The sequence below is a fragment of the Maylandia zebra genome, linkage group LG13 (genome assembly GCF_041146795.1).
Source record: "Maylandia zebra isolate NMK-2024a linkage group LG13, Mzebra_GT3a, whole genome shotgun sequence".
Classification (NCBI taxonomy): domain Eukaryota; kingdom Metazoa; phylum Chordata; class Actinopteri; order Cichliformes; family Cichlidae; genus Maylandia; species Maylandia zebra.
The window spans coordinates 15,102,257-15,125,372 of NC_135179.1; the positions used below are offsets into that span (position 1 = coordinate 15,102,257).

At 39.3% G+C, this 23,116-nt stretch overlaps 1 protein-coding gene across 1 annotated transcript in view; it reads right to left on the minus strand.

Annotated features, from left to right (window-relative positions):
- sorcs3b (sortilin related VPS10 domain containing receptor 3b) overlaps nucleotides 1-23,116 on the minus strand; it is a 54,111-nt gene that overhangs the window by 25,039 nt on the left and 5,956 nt on the right. Inside the window, exons 2-5 of the mRNA XM_004551546.3 lie at nucleotides 10,925-10,992; nucleotides 1,066-1,165; nucleotides 752-910; nucleotides 555-628 (exon numbers count right to left, since the gene is read on the minus strand). Coding sequence (XP_004551603.3) covers nucleotides 555-628; nucleotides 752-910; nucleotides 1,066-1,165; nucleotides 10,925-10,992 — 401 coding nt within the window. The remainder of the gene's footprint in view (nucleotides 1-554; nucleotides 629-751; nucleotides 911-1,065; nucleotides 1,166-10,924; nucleotides 10,993-23,116) is intronic.

Here is a 23,116-nt window from a genome sequence, read left to right on the forward strand (position 1 = left end):
ATGTGTGTTTTTACAAAATTGTAGGAGGCTCCAGCCTTATTTTGAAAAATAACTATTTGGCATAATGTGCATGAAGAAATAGTATTCAAGTGGACAAATAATGCAGTGTTTCGAGTGCTGCTTCACCCGCTGCGCTCTTCTTATTTATCAAACATCTAACTGTTCATGCATGTGGAGAGGATGTCCTCCAACCAATGTCCTTTCTTTCCCAGCAAAAAACCCACTGGGTTTGACACATACTATGACAAACAGGGATAAACGGCCTCACATCAATATTCACTGCCTTGTGCCCGCACAGTCAAGATTACTAAATGACAGCGACAACAAAAACAGCATGTCATGTTTGTGCTATGGACAAAGAAACATATTCCTTCAGGTCTACGTGACGTGGATATAATCAGTTTCGAGCTCGACTGCTGTGTGTGAGATCTGCTTTTGACTAGAGGTCACAGGATCCCTCTAAGACTATAGAGTCGTGAACACTCTGATGATGCAAATTGCAATCACTGTACAGAAGGAGTTAAAAAGAAATACGGGGGTCGACATAATCATACCAGTAGAATCTGCCTGGCATCACGTTGTCATGAACAAGCTGCCATTTTCTCCCAAAGTCCATCGAACTGTACAGCTGCAAGACAAAAACAGGCTGATCTTCATCACGCGTAAAATTTTCAGGAATAAGATGTTACTGAGCATCGAACATTATTTTATTCCCACTTTAAGTTTCATTGTGGATTCACTCAGAAGATACCTTGCTGTCATGACTATAGGCGAGTATCCAGTTCTCCTGTGCGGGATGGAAGAGCAGGCTCAGGATGTTGAAGTTAATGGGATGCTTTTCAAAGCTCGCCCCTTCATCTGAACTGATGAGAACAGCGCTCTCTACTTCTGGGTCACTAAGCACCATTATCTAAAGTACAAAGGGCCAGATGATGTGTATTTATACACACACACACACATATACATGTATGTGTAGGTGAGAGAGAGAGAGAGAACAACATTTAAAAAAAAATAATAATAAATTTCACGCCAGGAAGATGTAATAAGCAACAGGTAAATGCTAACCTTCTGTTTGTTGGTAGGGCAGACGTAGAGGTAACTTAAAACTGTCCTTGAACCCACTTTGTCGTTGAGTTTGGTGTAGGTGCTCCCATAATCAGTGGATCTGGACACAAACAAAAAACATTTCATGTCTGATGAAAAAAATCCATTAGAGACAAATTTGAAAGCCCCATAGCAGAGTGTTGGGATGTTTTAGCCCATTAACTGCAAATCACTTATTCTTTAGAAGACTCCAGAGTATACCATACTTTTTTCGATTGATTTTCTACCATTCGGGCAGCCTTTTGCTTTAAGGGATGAAAATCTACTTGCACAGTCTACATTCATGCTAATGTAGGTTTTGTTGCTCCTGCAAAGTGCTGCGTTAAAAAACACTGCTACACTAAAAACTGCCATTCATTGCAGCTCAGATTATAAAAGGACTAAATGTGTAATGTAATCAGAGGGTGGTGTTTGGCTGAAAAGCAGGGCTTTCAAGTAGTAACTGTAGAGCTAATTTTTACAGAAATATGCTGGATAAAAAGATAAAATTAATCACTGCTAAAAGTAACCCCACGGTGCTTTTAGCAAGTAGTGAGCGGGCGTCTATTTTGTTTGTTTGTATCTTATAAGATAAGATAACCTTTATTAGTCCCACACGTGGGAAATTTGTTTTGTCACAGCAGGAAGTGGACAGTGCAAAAGTTATGAGGCAAAAATTAGAATACAATAAGAATAAATACAGTACACAACTGTACAGAATAGAATAAAATAAAATACTATATACAGTAGAATAAAATAAAATAAATATACAATAAGATAAAAATAGAATACAAATACAAATACTATATACAACTGAGTAAAAATACAACGATGACAGAAAGGATTATTGCACTTAGTATTATTGCATATGTATGGATGTGTGTGCTTGATCAGTTAAAGTCTTTGTTGTGGAGTCTGACAGCAGTGGGGAGGAAAGACCTGCGAAATCTCTCCGTCCCACACCGTGGGTGCCGCAGTCTCCCACTGAAGGAGCTGCTCAGTGCTGTCACAGTCTGCTGCATGGGGTGGGAGATGTTGTCCATCAGAGATGACAGCTTAGCCGCCGTTCTCCTGTCACTCACCACCTCCACTGGGTCCAGAGGGCATCCTAGAACAGAGCTGGCCCTTCGGATCACCCTGTTCAGTCTCTTCCTGTCCCCAGCAGAGATGCTGCCGCCCCAGCAGACCACGCCATAAAAGATAGCAGAAGCCACAACAGAGTCATAGAAGGTCTTCAGGAGTGGGCCCTCCACCCCAAACGACCTGAGTCTCCGCAGCAGGTACAGCCTGCTCTGCCCTTTCCTGTAGAGGGCGTCTGAGTTATGAGTCCAGTCCAGTCTATTGTTCAGATGAACACCAAGGTACCTGTAGCTGTCCACAGCCTCAATGTCCATACCTTGGATGTTCAGTGGTTGCAGTGGAGAATGCTTGTGCCTGCGGAAGTCTACCACCAGTTCCTTGGTTTTACTGGCGTTGATCTGGAGGTAGTTCAGCTGGCACCAGTCCACAAAGTCTTGGGTCAGACCTCTGTACTCCTTGTCGTCCACATCAGTAATGAGGCCGACTATTGCAGAGTCATCAGAGAACTTCTGCAGGAAGCACTGGGTGGAATTGTGGGAGAAGTCTGCAGTGTAGATGGTGAAGAGGAACGGAGCCAGAACCGTTCCCTGTGGGGCCCCCGTACTGCAGACGACCCTGTCCGACACACAGCCCTGAGTCCTCACATACTGTGGTCGGTCGGTGAGGTAGTCCAGGATCCAGGTAGTGAGGTGATGGTCCACTCCAGAGTTCACCAGCTTGTCCTTTAGAACCGAGGGAAGAATGGTGTTGAAGGCACTGGAGAAATCAAAGAACATGATTCTCACAGTGCTTCCAGCGGTCTCCAGGTGAGCGAGGGAACGATGTAGGAGGTGAATGACGGCATCATCCGCTCCAATGCCGGGCTGGTAGGCAAACTGAAGTGGGTCCAGTGATGAGCTTATTAGGCGCCGAAGCTGAGCCAGGACCAACCGCTCCAGGGTCTTCATCAGGTGGGATGTCAGAGCCACCGGCCTGTAGCTGTTGAGGTCCTTGGGGCGTGAAGTCTTTGGCACTGGTACAACACAGGAGGTTTTCCAGAGCTGTGGGACTCTTCCCAACCTCAGGCTCAGGTTGAAGAGGTGCTCCATCACCCCACACAGTTGGTCCGCGCAGGACCTGACGACCCTCGAGCTGATGCCATCTGGACCCGCTGCCTTCTTGCCATTAATCCTCCTCAGTTCCCTCCTAACCTGGGTGGTTGAGAGAGACAGGCTGGAGCCTTGTGTTGAGTGTGTATTGGATGCTGTTGTTGGGGGTGGGGGGGAGTGAGCAGGGTGAATAGAGGAGGTGTGAAGTGTCTGAGGTGGAACAGCAGCAGTGGGGGTGGGTGAGTCTGCAGCCGATGTTGCAGACTGCCTCATGGCTGAGTCAAATCTGTTGAAGAAATGATTCAGTTCATTTGCCCATCTCACATCCCTCCCAGGCAGAGAGATCTTAGGCTTCAGGCAGCCACGCCAAGTATTTTGAGTGGTAAGTAGCAAAACCCAGCTTTGAAAGCAAGATGCTGAGTCACATACAAATTTGCACAGCAGTGTACATGCATATAAATAAATATTAATAAAAGTTAAAGCTTTGAAGTCAGCTTTAATTTAATTTGCTCTAACTAGCTGCAACATCTGCCTATTATTTTTGAAAATACAATTTCAGTATTTATATAAATATTTCCAAAACTTTAATTTGCTCTCCAGACTGTGGAGTCTAAATTGCAGATAACTTGGCAACTCATCACTTGTGTTCCAAGGGGGAAGCTACGTTTTAATTACTCTACAATTGCGCTCACTAGCCACTTCATTAGTTACACCTGTTCAGCTGCTCGTTAAAGCAAATATCTAATCAGCCGATCAAGTCAGTGCATTTAGGTGTGAAGAGATGTTCACACTGAGCATCAGAATTGGGGAGAAATTTGATTTAAGTAACTTTGAATGGAGCATGGCTGTTGGTGCCAGACGGGCTGGTCTGAATATTTAAAAAATTGAGAGTACTTGGGTATTCCCATGGTATGGTCAGAATTTGGGGTAAACAACATGAAAGCATGGATTCATCCTACCTTGTATCAATGCTTCAAGCTTCTGATGGTGTAATGGTGTCAGGGATACTTTCTTGGCACACTTTGGGCCCCCTAGTACCAATTGGCAATCATTTAAACACCACAGTCTACCTGAGTATTGTCGCTGACCAGCAGAGTGGCAGAACTCAAATTATTTCAAACTGGTTTCCTGAACATAAAAAAATGGCTTCCATAGTCTCCAGATCTTAATCCAGTACAGCACCTTTGGGATGTGGCAGAAATCTGCATCAAATGTGTGAGCTTATCATGTCAGTATGGACCACAATCTCTGAGGAGTGTTTCCAGTAGAATTAAGGCAGGAAAAGTCTGTTTTTTCTTTGGCCCTTTGTTAAGATCAACTTTTGTTTAAGCATCAAAACTTATCAAAGGTTTTTAACAGCATTTAGGACAGGTGAAGAAGACAGCCAAGTCATTTTTGAGGCCTCCCTGGCTAGCAGTTGAAGGATTTGTATGCATGTGATAGAGGATTTTTCTGATTTTCCTTCTTAAATACTGCCAACTTCTTCCCGTATCACAATGTGAAGAAAGAATCTTAGAAAAGCTTCCTTGTAACTTTGGAATTTTCACTCCACCTTCAACCCTAAAAGGTCCAAATAGCTCATCCTTAATTATAGCAGCTCTTACCAGGACCCCTTTTCCACCTCCACCTCCGCCCGGTGCACTTTGTGTTTAGTAATCCAGCCACGGACACATCCGTCTGCTCCAAAAACAGTCACTGTCATTTCATCTTGTTCTTGTTCAGCCATAACTGGAGGGGTTACCCACATTCTTCTGCATTTAATTTGTGCCATTTTTAACAAAACACTTCATTATTTGTTAGTCACTCAAAGAGGTTTTGCAAACATCTAAAAGTCACTGCATGGTTTTTGATATTTCCCTGTTATTTAAATCTCGTCATGGGCTACCTGAGATAATTAATTTGTCCAGTAATTATGAACACCTTAATAAACAGTGTGAATCAATTTAGCCTGCTCCCTCTCATATTACAGAAACATCACCTGAAAATGATAAACAGCAACAAGCTTTTAGGCTTATATGTTTTGGAGTTGAATAGTGTGCATAGAAATTATTATATGATGAATACTAACCTGCCAAGTGATTGTGCATGCAGTGTAGTTATATGAAGAATGATATGTAATTTAGCAACAATCGTGTAGCTTGAGGACTCACATGCACAGAAACAAGTATGCAAGAGACAGGATATGTATTATCACTGCTGACAAACATGCTATTAGTAGGCAATACAAATGCATGCTGCATGAAAGCTGTAAAAACAAGAAGGAACAGCTGAAATACAAAAAAGGTGCAGTGAAGGATGACATCAGCTAGTGAAGGTGAAGCCACTGTCGAAGCAAATTAATACATTTGGCTCAATGATTAGTTTGCCAATAAAGTGAAAGCAAGGCTAGTGTATGACATCACACTGCTGATTCTATTGATCAGCTACTGGTTCCAATAAAGCCAAAGGAAAGAGCAGACAACACTATTCACATAGGATTTGTATTGTCAGGGGAGCTTTATGTGACTTAGACATTTACCCAAAACACGGCATGTAAACTGTTGATTTGCTTGAATTGAATAACATGTCTGCTAGCCAGCTACAAAACTAATGTTACTATAGACTGCCAAATAACTACATTTGAGCTTGCATTTTGTATGAGTGGGTGTCCATGCTGTGTGGCAGAATTGATACCTGAGTTTGCATGCAAAAAGCAACGAAACATAAAGAGGCAAAACACAGGTGCACAGAAAAAAGACAGACATCACTGTGATGTCTCCATGCATTCGATTATTATGCCATGGCACTTCTGTATGAGGTAGATATTTTGCTGTGGACTAAATTACAGACATGTTACATCTAAAAAGGATTAAGATTATAGATTACTAGGAAATATTGCTTTAGTAAAGAAACACAAGATTGCTAACTAAAGTCACTGCAACATATTTTTTAAAAGCTAGTTGTGCAAATATTTAAAAGAAATACCCATACCTTATAGGACATTTCTTGAACAAAGTTGTTTGGCCTCAGGAATACACATAACGTACAATATTGTGCAAAAGACTTTAGCACAGCCTAATTCCTTTACATTTTTACCCAGACTTTCTTGTATTTGTTAAAGTGTTCTTGAGCAATAGTTCTCAAAGCTTTCTGAATTTATTTTAAAGTTAATTTAAACTGGACATTGGCTGCTTTTTCACTGATTCTCGTCTTTGTAACTGACAGTTTACAGTGTAGCTTTTGTTTTGTTTTTGTTTGTTAAGCCTCTTAATACTGATCTATCAATCATTCAAATAAAAAAAAGGTGTTGCATCAGACAGCTTCGCAGAAAAAACTGTTTTAAATTGTATCTTTAGGCACTTTGTTACAAGCAGCCTGTTCCATAAACACATGATTTGTTCCCATTTCTTTAGCTGAATCTACAAACAATGGCAAAGATAACACAGTTTGACAGGCGTTAAATAGTATTTTTGCACCAACAAGGTGATTTGCAAAGAGCTCTTAGCTGAAAATCTTGACATGCTGTGCAGTGTTTCCTCAAGAAAATTGAGGAAACTGGAGAAATGGAGGACAAAGGAAAAGTGCCAGGTCTACAAAACTATCTACAGCAGAGAAAGAGTATCTAAAAGCAAAAATCCAACAAAGACCTGACACAGGACATGAAGAGGTACTAATATGAGTGTTTTATAGTAGTCTTTAAACATGGTGGACACTGTCACGGTTTAGGTCTGCATTTCAGCCACTGTTTGTTCAAGATCTGTTCAAAATTAATGTTATAATTAACATATAGTATTCTATATAGTATTGCTGGCAAACAAACACACTGCCAATGCAGTAAAGGCATACCTGGATAGAAGAACACACAATGGAACACTATCAGTTATGGATTATCCTACCGAGATAGCGGACCTCAACATTGTTCAAGCAGTGTGGGTTAAAGAGCAAACTTCAGGCAACATTCAAAGAAGAGCTTTGAATGACTTTCAGAAAGTCTGGAAAGCTATTCCTGAGGAATACTTGAAGAAATAACAAGAAAACTCGCCTAAGGGATTTTTTTTTGAAAATGTGTGTTGAAGAATGAAGATAGTCATACTGAAATATGAACTTTTACAAACTTTGTAGATTGGTGCAAACTCTGCTTCTTCCTAATACTGAATTTCTATATATGCATGTGCACATTTCAATAAACCGCTGAACCTATTTTTCCATTTTCCTAGCAAAATAGAAAGAAATGAGGTGTGACTCAAGACTGCTAGCCAAGACTGTACTTTGGTGAATAATATCAAATGTTAGAAAATTATTTTTATGAGAAAATTCCACAAGATACATTTAGCGTTTTGGGGATTTTATCAGGAAATTTGTCATCGCTGTAAGATGGTGTATATTTCACACCGGGGCTAATTTGAAGACTCGCGCGCTCGAAATCATTAAGGAAAGCTCACACTTTAAAGCTTTTTGACAACCAACAAGATAACATGAACGTCAAAAGAAGGAATATGATTTATGAGAGCCAAGTCTGGCAGATTTCTGCAGTGAAAAGTTGGGATAATAATCAGGCAGTTCTCACAGAAATCTGCAACAGAAATAATTTAACTCTGACAAAGACATCATGCAGACTAAACATCAATTCCCTGCATGTCAAACAAGTCTCTGCAAGCTGATTTAAACGATACACTGACATGTAATAAAACCAGGTACGGAATCAATTAATGAAGTCCAGGTATGTAATGGAAAATGTTAATCAGTAAATATAGAATATGCTGTTTGTTGTTGAAGGGCTAAATCATCCAGCATGACTACAGTCCTTGAATACAACATTATTCTGCGTAATGGACACATTGCAAGCTTACAGTATAAGAGTAATAACTCTCCTTTCATACTGTTTGTACATTGAAGGCTGTGAGGAAGGAATTTTGAAGACTTCCTTTCAAGTGCTGTGATGAAATCCCCTTTCATATAGCTTTTAATCTTAAATTAGAGCCAGAATTGCCTTTTATTCTCTGTGCTTTCAACTGATTTAGATATTTAGTTTCATCCTCTTTCATTAGGTTTTCTTTTCAGTAGGGAAAACTTAAAGTGCTCACATTATGCTTTTTGAGTTTCTCCTCTAACCCTTTAGTCTGTTACATGGCATTTTTTTGTAAATGTAAAAGGTTTTCAAAGTAAGAGAGGACAAATGTAGTTATTCCCTCCCATGGAAAATAGTGCTTCTGAACGGTTTGAAACACTTGTAGTTCAGGATTTTCTTCTCTTACTTATCTGTGCCACTACACAGCAGACTGTTATACTGCCCACATGGAGGCAAGTTTGGCACACCCTCAAACAAAATGGACAAAACACTCTGAATTATCTGTTGCTGCTGAACACATGCATACCCAACAATGCAAGAAATAAAAAGTCACTGGATTACTTTTATTTTGGTGGCAATCTAACCCGCAACAATAAGAAAATCCTTATAAGTGCTAGCACTGTGCACAGCTAGTGTGGTTAACATTATTGTTTTATGCATTTGTTTCTCTGCAAATCTCTTTGCACTTGCATGTTGTACTTTGCTGAATTCCCAATAAAGCTACAGAATGCACATAAAACAGTGACACGAACACAGCCAATTTAGACCAACGCACAACATTATTTTGAAGCAATTTTTTAACCTGCTACTCGGTGCATCTAAAAGAATTGTAGCAGCAAGCTACAAATAGCAGTGATGCTGTGTTTTTTTTTTAATTTACATGTAAATTTATTGGTTAAGCTAAACCTTTTTGTTAACAGGCGACAGTTTTACATGTAACCCAGTGTTACCTTGCTTTGGACTAGCTAACTGACCAATCAGACCAATCCTTCCTGAAAGGTAGTTTAAAAGGAACAGGAGCTAAAGCAGAGTGTATAAAAATAATCTATGTTTAATTGATCCTTGTGGGGAAATTCCTCTCTGTATTTAACCCATTCACGCAGTAAAGTGGTGGGCAGCCATTGGGCTGTAGAACAGGGAGTAGTGTGTAAGGACAGTACCTTGCTCAGGGGTACCACAGGGTAGCCGTTCAGTGGATTCAAACCCCCGACCTTCCGATCATGGGGCCACCACTCTACCTACTGAGCTATCCCCGCTCTATGAGTATGAGTATCCCAGTACAGCCTGAGAAAAGCAGTGTTTTCTTTTAATATTAAAAATTTAATGAGACAGATTTTAAAATAAATGTAAATAACAACCAGCTGTATTTAAACGCAATCAGAAATTTAGATCTGTTGCATGTAAAGACACTTGCACAAAACTGCTATCCACAAAAAGGGGCAGATGTGTTCATCATCTTGGTTCTCATATTTCTCCTCAGCACAAACGGCCAAACCAAGCTTCAGTTTTACCTGAGTGCCTCCAAATGTAATTTCACTGTATAATTGGATAGACACCCAGTGTCTGCTATCATTGTCTGTGCATTAACTTGAATCGTTCCGTTTGCTGTTGACATTGTTTTCAAAGCCTTACCCTAAACGCATTTGTATTTGCGCTTAAGTACTGCTTTCAGCTGGCATATCGCTCTTTGATTGCAGTGGTGGAAGTAAGCCTCTTAAACGATGTTACTATATTGTGATGTTTCTTGGGCAGGAGCGGCAGGCGTCTCAAAACACAAAAGGCACTTGATGCGTGTTTAGATGGCTTCTGTAAGTCATCCGTTGATCCGAACACTGCGTCTTGCCACCAACAGAGGCCTGCATCTGTAGTCATAAATCATTTATTGTGTTATCACAGAAATCATTTACTCCCTTTTCTTTTCATAACATTCAAATCTCTGCTTTTCTAATACTCATACTAAGAACCTTTGTGCATCCCCGGAGGAACACTCTAATTTACTCGTGGTGCCATTGTTAAGCAGACACCTTGATGATGGAAGACCTCCTGTACACAATATGGGATTTCAAAATGTGTCAAGTCGGGTGTAAATCTTAGTGCCGCCTCTGGTGAAACAGATATTAATTTGAAACTCTATGCTTGGCGGACTGATGGTCTCTTTTTCACGTGTATTTCAGAATGAAATGAGTTCTCTGCAGGCTATGGCAGAGGTGAGAGAAAAGGCATATCAGAGGCTGGATTGGGCTCTATGGTATAATCCTTAATGAATTCCATTCTTATTTATGACCTGACAGGGCACTGTAACTCACCTCTCAATACATACTGAATGAAATTACTACGGCTATATAGCAGCAATTGCATGTCAATTGCTTCTGAAACAAAAGGTTACAGATGACAATCAATCAAAAACTCCATCACAAAGTTTCTAGGTCAGAGGAAAAGCACCACAGATCCAAACAGAGAATCCCTCAGATCATTCTTAAGGTTTATCTTTCAGAAATAGTCCTGCTGATGATGGACAGAAAATAGGTTGGGCCTTCTTTAAAAGGTTGTTGTGGTGCTAGTTGTGTTATTTATAGAACTCCAGCAAGCAAAAAGAGGATGGTACTTCAAGATGCTTTATTAAAACATACTTCATATTGGCTTCGAGTGAAACTTGATTGTTCGTATCCTAGCAAGGGAGAACACTATAAATCATGCTTACAGTATCCAGCACTCGATGAATATATTATTGTTGTTGTTCTTGGCTTGTGATTTTGCATTTTTATAAAATTCCTGCAGTGATACCGCAACCTTAATATTGGTATGCAAAGGAAAAGATAGCAGAGATTAAAAAAGGAAAACTTACCTCCAGAGTGAGCTCTCGGTAACACCCCCCAGATTGAAGTCATAGAGTTTAGTCAAGATCAGGATCACCTGCAACGTAACCACAACAGACATATTTAATTACAAGTCAAGATCTGCATTAAAAACCTTTGGCTCGGCAGCGCACATTATCTGTCTCCACCTAATGACTTGGAATAAATACAACATGTCTTTTCTTTGCTAATAAATATCAGGCTCATACAGTATGTTAGCCCAATGACAAGTGATCCTCATGTTGTCAGGAAATGTCAGTCGACTAGTGGCAGGATCTGAAAAAAGAAATCCATGAAGGCTGTCAAGAGTTGTGTCTGTATCTCATGTGGAATGATACCTACATGACAGAAAACTCTGAACATAATTGTTCAGTGAACAATGAAAAGAAATGCAGTCAGTGGCTGCAATGCACCATCCTCTCTCATTTCCTTTTTTTTTTTAAACTTCAGCTTTGCTTTTACCTTCAAAACATTTAAGTACCTTGGCTGCAAAAGCACCAACAAATCTCAAATGCTGATGTTACATGTTGTTATTTTACTCTTTTTACTCATTGGAAGACGTCCAGTTCCAGTTTAGGTGGAACATTTGTTCTCTGGGGATGGTTGGACAATGTGTTTCTGGGGAAACAAAAATGCGGCCCATAAAAGCCTGTCAAGGCACAGAGGGCAGAGTGAAATGGTGTGCAAACGCATTATTGTCACTCCAATGGCATTATAAATGACTTCCCGTGGGGATGCTCATAACTCAGGATAGAAAGAGGGGTAGGGTAGAGAGCTTGGGGTGCTGTATGAATTGTGGGAGAAGGAATGGTAGATAATTACAATCAAAGACTAGAAAGATGACATAATATTGTGATTTTATTTAAAAAAAGCCATGAAAGATAGGTCAAAAGCTCAATTACAGTGAGTTTAAACGTATTAACCTTATGGGACCCATGGAACGACTCATTAAACCGTAAAAAGCCACACAAGACTCAGAGGAACAATGACACGTATCTAAGTCTGCTTTGAAAATGTTAAAACCCAATTGACCCACAATTTAGCCATCAAATGGCCACTGTGCATGGCTGGGACTATCTGCATTGCAGGTTAATTAACCAATCACACAGTGAGATAAGCATTTGCATAACTAAATGCACCATGTCTGCAAGGTCCAACGCTGGAGTCAGAATCAATTTGGAGCGCAGACTTAGTTAAATGGCTGTGATGTTAGTCCTAATTGCCTGCTTTGAAAAATAGATACAAGAGGAAAAACTGAGCCAAACTGTTGATCGTTTGTCTCTTCAGTTCTCTTTTGCTAACAACAATGAATCTGTGTCACGGGATATTATAAATACTACGAGGTAAATTGAATCTGGATTTGATTTTATCAGTGTCAGAACTAGAGCAGTTCATTCTTAACCACCGGCATTCAAACATCCAGCACAGCAAACGAATCGAGTGAACAACGATTAGATGTTCACAGTTTCGTGGGTTTCAATCATTTCTGCTGTCTTGCACGTGAATTCCAAATGAACCAAATGTACATAAATGTAGCTGGTGATGTAAAATAACCTTGATAAAAATAGCCCCAAATGGCAAAACTTGATAACGAAAAGCCTCTCTGCACCCAAGCTGTAATTGCCATTAGGAGCTCTCCCTTAACTGTTGTCAACGTGTTTGTGTGGTTGGCTCATTAACAAAAGCTGACCCACTGAAATGGGTCAGTGAAGATCTACCTCAGGGACCAACAGACTAGTGAAGCAGCTGACTGTTTGGATGATTTGTCCCTAAGTGGATACATCAAGAGTATATCACTGTAGACTGCACGTTCCCACATCTTCAGCGTTATTGATAGGCTGTGCATCTGTGACTCAAGTCAATAGGGAGCAACTACTATACATGCAAATGCCGAGACCAGTAGGGACAGCACATGACTTGCACACCAGATGTGTGACTTAAAGTATGAGAATGAAGGTGCATTAAACACGAAATTCTGCGAGTTTGTGGTGCAGCCTTGCATTTATGTAAATACCAGGAACAAACAAACACAAAATGGCTTCCAGAATTATTTTGAGCCTTCTAGGTAAATACAATTCTCCATGCATATCATTGCTCACTTGCATACATGAAATTAAGTAAGGACCCTGGAAGGCCAAAAGCAGTGCATTTATTCATGTTTATGTTTTATTGATGTGAGCAAAGAGAGCTTTGCCCCAGGAAAGTCAACCAATCATTTTTCAGATTGGCTCTCACCCTCCGAGGAGTTGGGTTTAGTCATCCTTTTATCCTAACATTCTATTCTTGTCGCAGTTTTTTCCTTCTTTGCTTCCTCTTTTCTTTCTTTCGTTCAATCTCACCTCATTTGTTTCTTTCTTCCTTATAGAACAGACTCTCCAATTACTTTCTTTATTTTTAATCCAGCATTTTTCGTTTGGCGACAGAGGAAAAAGAAAACATTAAAAGGCACACACAGACAGGTCGTTTTTGCCAAAGATTTGAACTCTTAGATGACTGAGTAAACAGCCTCCATGGCAACAAGTGTTAAAAGCCATAATTTAATTGTGATTATTTTTTTTAGCTTAATTCAAAAGACTTAGCAGCGAACAGATCCACCAGAGTTTTTCCTGCCTAATGGTTTAGTCACTCTAAAATAGAAATAGGTCAGAAACCTCATTTCAACTTGGAAAAATCAGTGGGTTACTTTGTGATTTCGTTCAGTTTTTTTGCTGTCAGAAGCCGATTGCATGTAGTAGCAGCCAGCTGTTTGCTCAGACGTTGAGCGTGCAACACCGTCAACCTCTGGGTTGGGTGACCATTTTTGATTACAAGGTGACAATCATGGCCCGACTCAGATGTACTGCAATGACTTTCAGACAGATTAGTGAAGGTTTGGAAATAGCTCACATGATGCAATCAATCTTAGTAATGCACGGATAAGCTCAACTCGTCTGCAAAGCATCTCTTTGCAATGGAGCACTCAACTCAACTAACTACTTGAGTCGATTGTTTAGATATTTTTTGTTTATATTCCTACATAAAAGCAAGGTTACTGAGTGTCTTTGTAATTTTTGCTGATCCTGCAGCCATCCTGCAGCAACTATGTCACTATTTGTGGAGCGATTTCTGAAGTTTCACAACTATGAGGTTCTTGGTGGAGTCTGAATGTGAGGAGTGTCTGTGAATGTCAATATCTGTGTCTGTAGATGGCAACAGACTTAACGCTCCCAACTTAACCACATTCAATCTCAAACTTAAAGCAGACTGATAGCAGACTGACTCTGTCCTACCACGTTATTGCCTGAATCAGAAAAGGTTCGAAGACAGCAATGTACTGCGAGTGTTCACAGACCTGGTCCTCATCTCATCAGATCAAAAGTTCATTTTCCGCAATTGAAATAATGCATCTTTGGATGCCACCAAAAATTTCTCTGCTCAGGAAAAACCCTGCCTACGCATTCAACTTGCACATCTGTGCAGGCCAGACAGCATATGCAATGACAGCCTGTGGACTGAATCATGTCTCTACAAATTCCATATCAATCCGACTTTTGTTTTAAGCGAAATGGTCAAATTTGAATGTGCTTCAGTGGGACATGAGAGGCATCTGAACATAGTTGGTGGGCAGAATATTTTCTACACAACTCGCAATTTAGGTATGAATCATCTCTTTGTACTGTACTGAAAAATGGCTATTAATAAAATAAAATAAAATAGACTGTTGCTGCACATCAACACAGTTATTTTGTGATTTCTAGCACCAAGCTTCAAATGGAACCTGTTGCTTATTCAGCCCCAAGTAAAGCATAATTAGGCTGGCACCCCTCAAATATTATTTCTGCCTAATTGGGTAGTCAAGGGAAGCAAAGGAACCCTTACTCTAAACATCACACCTCCAGACTGTTATTTTTCTGCTCAGGAGTAACACATCGCGGGAAGTAGAAACAATCTTTAGAAATGCAAGAAATGAATCCACTTTCATGTGGATCTGGTGCTGTTTTTGAACATAACTAGAGGGGACAACAAGGAGCTAAATTAATTTCCAAGGGACCCCCAAAGTTGATACCAGTGAGTGATGTAAGGTTCATTGTAATAACTCAGCTAGCGGCTGATGCTCACCGAAGCACTGACATATCTCTATTTTGTTACTTACCTTTAGCCTCTGCAAAGTTCACTGCTACAATGACACACATTTACATTTTCATGAATACACATAAGCTTTGTATATTGTACTGCAGGGTAAACATTCATACAGTGAGCGAGCCATCTCCTGGGAGTGACCCCCGTCTATCTGAGCCACAAACGTCTAACAACTCACTGGAATATTTCAACACTAATGGAATTATTTTCATGCATTAGATATTTTATTTTAAAACCAAAATATGCCACCTCTCTCTGACAGCTGTCAGGAGGTCAGTTTTGTGATCTCCCAAAAGAGTAAAAGTGGTTTTTGAATCCATCAAGTGACTGAGTAAGACATAATCTGACAAGCCTTGCCTTAACTGGCATGCGAGTAGATACATGTGTACAGTCTTCTCTAAGAGCTTTTCATGTGTCCAGCTGTAATAAGTAATATGACAGTGCAGACTTGAGAAGCGTCAGACTGGGTTTGAGGTCGTTTAGGAATGACGTCAACGTTGGAGAGTTTGGTGATTTTTTTCCTTTTTTTTCACTCATTTTTTCACTCTTCTCTTTCGCCTCAGTCCAACCGGTCGAGGCAGATGGCTGCCGTCGCTGAGCTTTGCTCCGCCTGAGGTTTGCTCTGCCTGAGGTTTCTTCCTGTTAAAACTGGATTTTTCCCCCCACACTGACACAAAGTGCTTGTCATAGGGAATAATCGGGTTTCTCTCTTTCTATGTAATATTTTACCCTACAATGTCAAGAGCCATGATTTCATTTGACTTCCTGATTTGGCTATTACTCACCATTTTTACCTTATTTTGTGCTCAACAAAGTGTGTGTCATTGAAGATTTTCAACTTAAATATTTCATTCATTAAGTGTTTTAGGTGATTTTTTTGAGCAAGGGAAGAATATTTTCATAGAACAACAACACATAGAGATTTATAACAAGTATCAGCTCAGTGTCCAACACCACGCAACTTTTCTGTTTTGTTTCACAGCTCTCAAAGCACCGTTTTTGGCAGCAGTGGGCAGCTGTTTACAGTGAAAAACCTCCAACACACTCCTGCACAGCAGCTCAGCAGCAAGCAACAGATAGAAACAGTTAGTGCTTAGCTTTTTCACAAGCAACAGATAGAAACAGTTAGTGCTTAGCTTTTTCACAAGCAAATAGATAGATATATGCCTTTATGCTAAAAATGTATTAGTATCGTTGTAGTTTTAAGTCTCATGTTGTAGTTGTTTGAACCAGGTGGTGCTGGTCCCAAAAATTCTGGATCATTCAAGCCATAGCAGAAAGGTTACTCCAGCAAAATAGACGACATGCAAAGAGAGAAATCCAAGAAAGGTGAGAACTGGTGAAAAAAATCACTGGTTGACAACAAATATAAAATAAGCTGTATCATAATGAAAAGCCTGATCTATTGTTGCTGACTGAGAACACCCTCGTCATTCTGATTTTGAACTGATGCCCTCAGGTTGATGTTCTAGGAAGCCTCGAGCTAGTAAAATGCTTTATAAGGGAATCATTTGTGCCAAAAACAATAAGTATACTGAACAACAAGATACTGCAGTGTATTTCGGTTATACTGAAGTTTTATGTATGTACTATATATGTATGAAAGTGTGCTGATAATTATCAGTATTTTTCTTAATTATAAATTGATTTGTGACTGATGTGAACAATAAGGGTACTCTATTGTATTCTATTCTAGTCTGTTCTATTCTATTATTTCTGCAAATGGAGCCTGGGTAAGCTATGCCTAGCTTTTACAAAATCCCATTCAGCATTTACATAATTTCATACCCGTGTCACCCCATCCACAGGCACTCTCTATGCTCTTTCAAATAAGAAGCAATGGAAGTGGTTTGAAAGAGGTGAAAAATGTACAACACCTTGGGGTGAGCCATATCTAACCAATATTGCTGATCCACAGAGACCCCCTAATGCATTCAGGCTATTATCAAACACCAAAAACTGGTGAATACAGCAAGCTGGAACTCTCCGCTCTACCTAACTCCACTCCATTCCTGTTCAGGCAAATGCAATCTTGAAGACATAAAAATAAAGTCTGTTTCATTTGTTGTTAAACTCATTAGATTCTCAACTTCATTAAGGAAATAAAGGCAAAAGCCAAGGGCAACAAAGAGTAATTTGAGTAATTTGACAAAGACTGCTTTCTTTAAGTCAACTACCTAATTAATATCCTTGATCTCCTACCTACACTGAGCACATTTCAGGTTTGCTGCAGACTATCGCTTTTAACATTCATCTCCTGTGCTTTGTGGGGGGGAAAGACCTCCATCAAAGCACAAGAAAAAATATTGCTGTTTTGTGTCTTTTGTTGAGCCAAATGGGACTACCAGTGTAGTTGTAGTAAGTCATCCGTGTATCAAAATGAGCTCATCTCTTTTGTTCCACAACAGATTCAACAAAGTAGTCATAAAACGTTTTCCTTTTTTTTTGGCTAAGATTAAAGATTAATATATTCATGCATCCATTAGAAATTATCTGATGCAAACACCTGCAGAGAAAAGAAATACAGTATTGGTTGCAAATTTGCATAAATTTCTTTAAGGCTTGACAGCAATGAGGGCAAAATCAAGATGCACTGCAAGTGGGTGGAGGGAAGAAAAACACAACATCTTGATTGTGGCTCTGGGAGGACATCTCCAAAGTAGAGCACTTAGTAGAGACAAATGTCTTTTAAGAAAAATTGTGAGGTCCAAGAGAGGCCTTACTCTGTCCTCATCTTAATTGTGCACCAAATTGATTGTTTGTACTTTTGTAGGGGAAAACATACTCCAGGGGATGATGCTTTCATCAAGTAAACCCCCGCAAAATGTCCCTTGTGCATTAGTCTGCTGTTTCTATGTTTGCTTATCCACTAGACTTTTGAGCTTTGGTCATGTAACCCTGATGCTTCGAGCTTGAGAGGTTTCACCAATCAATTCAGTCCATTAAGAAGGGGGAAATGAATGAAATGGGCAGAATATAAAAGGGTTTCACTTCAATGCAGCTCTATTGTGAGGAGATTTTGTGAACATGTTGTACTTTTTTTCTTGCTAACAACAATACACAATAAACTGTGCTGTTTGTCCTTAATAAGATAAAAGGTTGTGATAGATCTGCTTCAATCTTTTTTTTAAAAGAAAGTTTGGGGTAAGAAGTCATTGAAATACGTTTAATGGACTGGATATGAAAATATAAACTGTCATGGTTTTTTCTTCCTTATGTTTGATGTTGTTATGCCACGATGCACTGTGGTTTCCTCTAAAAAGGTGGAAAACAAGGAACACAGCATTCAAGGACAGATTTGATTGCAATTTTAGAAGTCATTTAAATGTTTCGACACGTTTAACAAAGTTTTAGTCCCATCCCATGCAATCTAAAATTAATTTGATGCATTGTAAGTGGTGTAGAGAGCCAAAAAAAAAAAAAAAACCCCTGATATTTGCATTTTTCTCTTACAGGGTTTTGGCATGTGCTTCTCTTGATTGCTCAGATTTAGAGTTCATAGGTTGAAGGTACAGTTGCATGTTGTCTGTGCATTATCATCTTATTCATTAAGCCACAGAAAACAACCAAGTCTGACGATTAATATGATTATTAGATGAAATATGGTAATATAAAATGTAATACTAAATGAAAAGTTCCCCCAAAATCAAAACTACTATTTTCATTTTGGAGAACTTTGTACAGTCTAATGCCATCTAGGCATTTCTTCCAGTGTCTTCTGTTCTCTCACAGCTTTGGCTCCTAATGGTTCAGCTTCTGCCTGGAGGGGTCTGAGCTAGAGCCAAAGGCGGTAGTTAGTCCAAATTGAGATTTTGGAAGAGAGAAGCCCTCCACCTAAAATGACCCCCTTCACTGCCAAAAGTGCTGAGACTCAGCTCGTGAGCTAAATGTGTCCCACATATAATTTTGTCTTTCTTCCCCTCTTGCTTATTTGCATTTTTCATAATGCAAAGAGAGTAAACTGGTAAACATTAGTTTTAATAAAAATTAAATGCATACACTACGCGTTTTCTTTGCCAATGATACTTTTTAAGGAATAAAGTCCTGCCAAGATCATGTTTGATAGGAAAGTTCTTTTCCAGAAAGTAATGTGCTATGTTCCTCTTTTTCTTCTTTCCTATTTTTTTTGCCTGTACAAATACTGTACCGAAGTGCTTGTAATACAGTACAGTACAAATATAGTTTGAGCTGTTTAGTTGTAAATATCTTGTGTTAATTTGGCTTATATTTACCCTGACAAAAAGTTGTAAATACAGTCTAGCAAATCAGGCCCTTCTCCTCATTATTATGATAAAGACTGACAGGGGGATGAGCTCGGTGGGTTTCAGCGCCAAATGTTGTTTCCAGTTCATTTGAGAATAATTATGTTAATAAAACAAAAGATCAACCCGTTGCTCTTTTTTAAAAATTGCATCCATATTCAGCCGTGGAGTGTAACACTCGAGGTAAGCCAAAACAGTTTCTTCCGTAGAGAAAACTTCGGGTGTTTTACAATAATTTCTTTTTAGTATTGGCTCGTGAATCTGGATGTTCAAAGCGCAGGACTTTGACACCAGAGACTGGGCTTTTCTGATAGACAATACAAACAGTTTGAAACCCCCTAATCATAGCCATAGTCTCTGATAACTGTTAACAGAGTAAACAAGTGAGATATTCAAATCACTGGTGATTTGACTGGTGGTTTTTCTAAAACTAAAATCCAAGAACAGCATTTTTTCCTAACATCAAAACTAACAAGGAGCTGCCTGTTTATCACCACGCAAAGGTTTTAGCATGCTTTGATTGCAACATGTAGATATTTTGTACATATTTTGTACATTGTAAGAAAAGAATGAATTGTGTGGTCAATGTATTGTCATTTCAAAGTGTCAACATTTTGTGAGCTGACAGATAGGTTAACAATTCTTCTCATGCTGGTGACTAAAACCATGTGATGTGTATTATTTCTGTTTCAAAGCACACTACCAATTTATAAATAAACATAAGGTTCAACATAGTGGCAGTTTTGCCTATTATGTTGGCCATGTATAAATGCATCCATCCAGTCATTTTCTTCCTCATATGCAAGGTTACAGTGGGTTGTCACAGGAGAGAGTTAGTTTGTTGCAGGAATAATGATTTATTTACAGTACTGTGATTGTGTCCACATGCTGAGGTATTTGCCTACAGAGAGGCTATAGAGAAAGGTTTTCAGCCAATGCAAATGTGCTCCCCTTCAGTCCTCCAGAATCCCAAGTGCACTTTGCTGAATGTGGATGCCACTGTGCATTTGTTGAAAGTTTATGATTTGACAGGAAAGAGACCCACGGTGTAGTTCAGCAAGAAGGAGAGAAGTGCCAAAATCCCAATCAAAGATCAAAAAATACAGTATGAAAACTACAGACAGCAGCTGCAGTGAGCAGCTCCTTTTTTTTTTTTTTCACTGTTTTTAACACACTGCTTCACTTCATCTCTTTCTATATGATAACTTTGCTCTTCTCTGTGGCTGGCTGATGGACCAAAAAAAACACCACAACCAAGAGTAGCCCACAGGCTTGATTCTGCCTCCATCTGAGTATAGATGTTCTCTGCAGGTAGATGGGCAGTCCACAGTTACCAGCAGACTGCAAATGTGCTACCACCTGTGAGCCATAATTTCACCACAACACAACAGCCTTCAGCCACACATCTATGGCCAATTTAGAATCTCCAGTTAACCTATAATGCATATCTCTGGACTGTTGTAGACAATGCCACAGGCACAGAGAGAGCATGCAAACTCCACACAGAAAAGCCTGAGCTAGCCAATTCAAACCAAAGACCTATTGTTACATTCTCAACTACTTTTCTTGTTGCTGCAGCAAGAGTAGAGCTACATACAACCAATATAATAAAATTTCCATTACTTCTGGGCGGCAAATTAAGCCATTAAAAGAAGCAAAAAAAAGACAGAAATGGATAGGATTATAAATTAAAGATGGTCATTTAAACATTCTGAACAGCACTGTTTAATTATAAGTGTGTGTCAAAATCATCGTAAGAAATCAGGGCTTACAAGTTGTTTGCTTTGGCTTCAGAGGATGTGAAATGATCACCATAGTAAAGCTAGAACATAATTAGATTTTATTTAGCTATTAAAATAATTTAGTCTCATTCACAGACATTTATAATGATGGCAGTTCAAATGTGTTCAAATACAATCATTAACTCACATAAATGATGTGTAGATCCTGTCAAGTCTTGTCACCATTTCTGCCATTATTTTGATCCATATTTATTTGCCCATTTATACAGCTTCCGAATTTGACAATAAGTCACTTTTTTTTGTTGGTTTTTTTCTTTGCAAAAGCAAGGCGTCATTTAAAATGATTTGTTACAGGAAACCAATTGAGAGAGTACTCTGTTTTCTAAATGTGTCATTTTGTGTTTGGAAGTTTTCCATCATCTCCATTGATTGCACAGTGTGTGTGGCGCTCAAGGGTTGGGTCCTTTGCATCTCGCTTGATCGGGAAAAAAACGTTTTCCTCCTGCAACTAATGCATTCCTGTCACTGTAACCAGCCAAGTCAAGCTATTATTTAAGCTGAGTGCCACCTGAGCAATCCCAGTCATCTTTAAACGTGATAGTACCGTCTGTGTTTCTTCTGGTAATATGCTGCTGCAAATCCCAGCAATTCCCAACGCACAGTTTGATCAAACTTGTTTTGTGTATCAAGAAGAATAAAACTGAAGACTAAATTAGCCTTGACCTTTAGACATACAAAGTTTTAAAAAGGCACAGTTTGTGTTAGCTCGGTCTCTATGTTAATTAATAAATTTGTCTCCCAATCTGAATATCAATTTTATGATTTTCTCCAATCAGAAAACGCATAAATTTGCTTTTATAACCTAATCACAGTTATATCTACCTCACTGCAGTTATTAAAGCTAATTAATCACATGCAAACCTGTCAAGTATGATTCTGCACCCGCTTTGTCTCTTTGATTAAAGCTGAAAAATAAAACGTGTGCATGTGTTAGTCTTGCACAAATAACGAGAGAGCGAGGTCAAATCAAGTAATGACAGTGTGCTTGAACATACAACTGATGGCAGGCCTTTATTTGCTGCTTAAAATGCACTTTGTGAGGCAAATTTAAATTCTGAGTGCTGAGGAAGTGCTGAGAGGATATGTTGATGTGATGCATTATGGTCCCTGAGCACAAATGATTCATGAAAAAAAAGGGGGCACACATTCATATCATTTGTGGAGTAAAAACTGGGATTTCAATGAATTATTACTACATCGAGGTAGAGACTTGTAGCCTGTGCGCTATAAAATAAACTGAGACAAAAGGAAATAACAATGCGAATGCTGCCTTTTTCTCCAGAAATGTTTAAAAATTGCCCATCCAACCCTGAGAAATTGTAAGGGTTTTTTTTTGGTTTTTTTTGTTTTTGTTTTTTGTGTGTGCCAGATATCAATCTGCCTCTAATAGAGGGCAGAGCTCCAACCACAGCCATAATCATAGATGTTCTGAAGTATGGGGATGGTTAGGTGCTTAAAAAGGCCTTGATCTTTACTTGAGAGCCATTTTCTATCATTAACATTAGCTAACATACCTGTTTGCAGCTAGAGAACACTTTTGATTGCAAGGCAACTGCACAAGTTACCTGGTAGAAGGCGACCAGTCTCCGAACAGTGGTGGTCTGCAATCACTAAGTAGTGAATGTGAATTTCTGTTTAATGTGAATTTCTGTGTATCCAGACAACAACAACTTTGCAACAGAGGACAATTTAAGAATTTTTTTTTTGCCTTATTTATCCCAATTAATCACCATATTATCACAAGTGATTGCTGACTGACTCCATTATATTGCTGTTTTTTTTATTGCACCATCTTGACACACCAAAATCACTCTGAAAACAGCAGCCAGCTGCAAGTGATCCGGATCCAATCCTTTGTGTTTAAAGCAACCATTTTAAAGATAATGAGCTTGCACGTTCATTGCACACGCTGGCAATAATTTTGATCATGCCGTAGTATCCAACCACCGTTTTCCATGGTGTGACTACAGCATAAGTAACATAGCTGTTTTAGCTAACA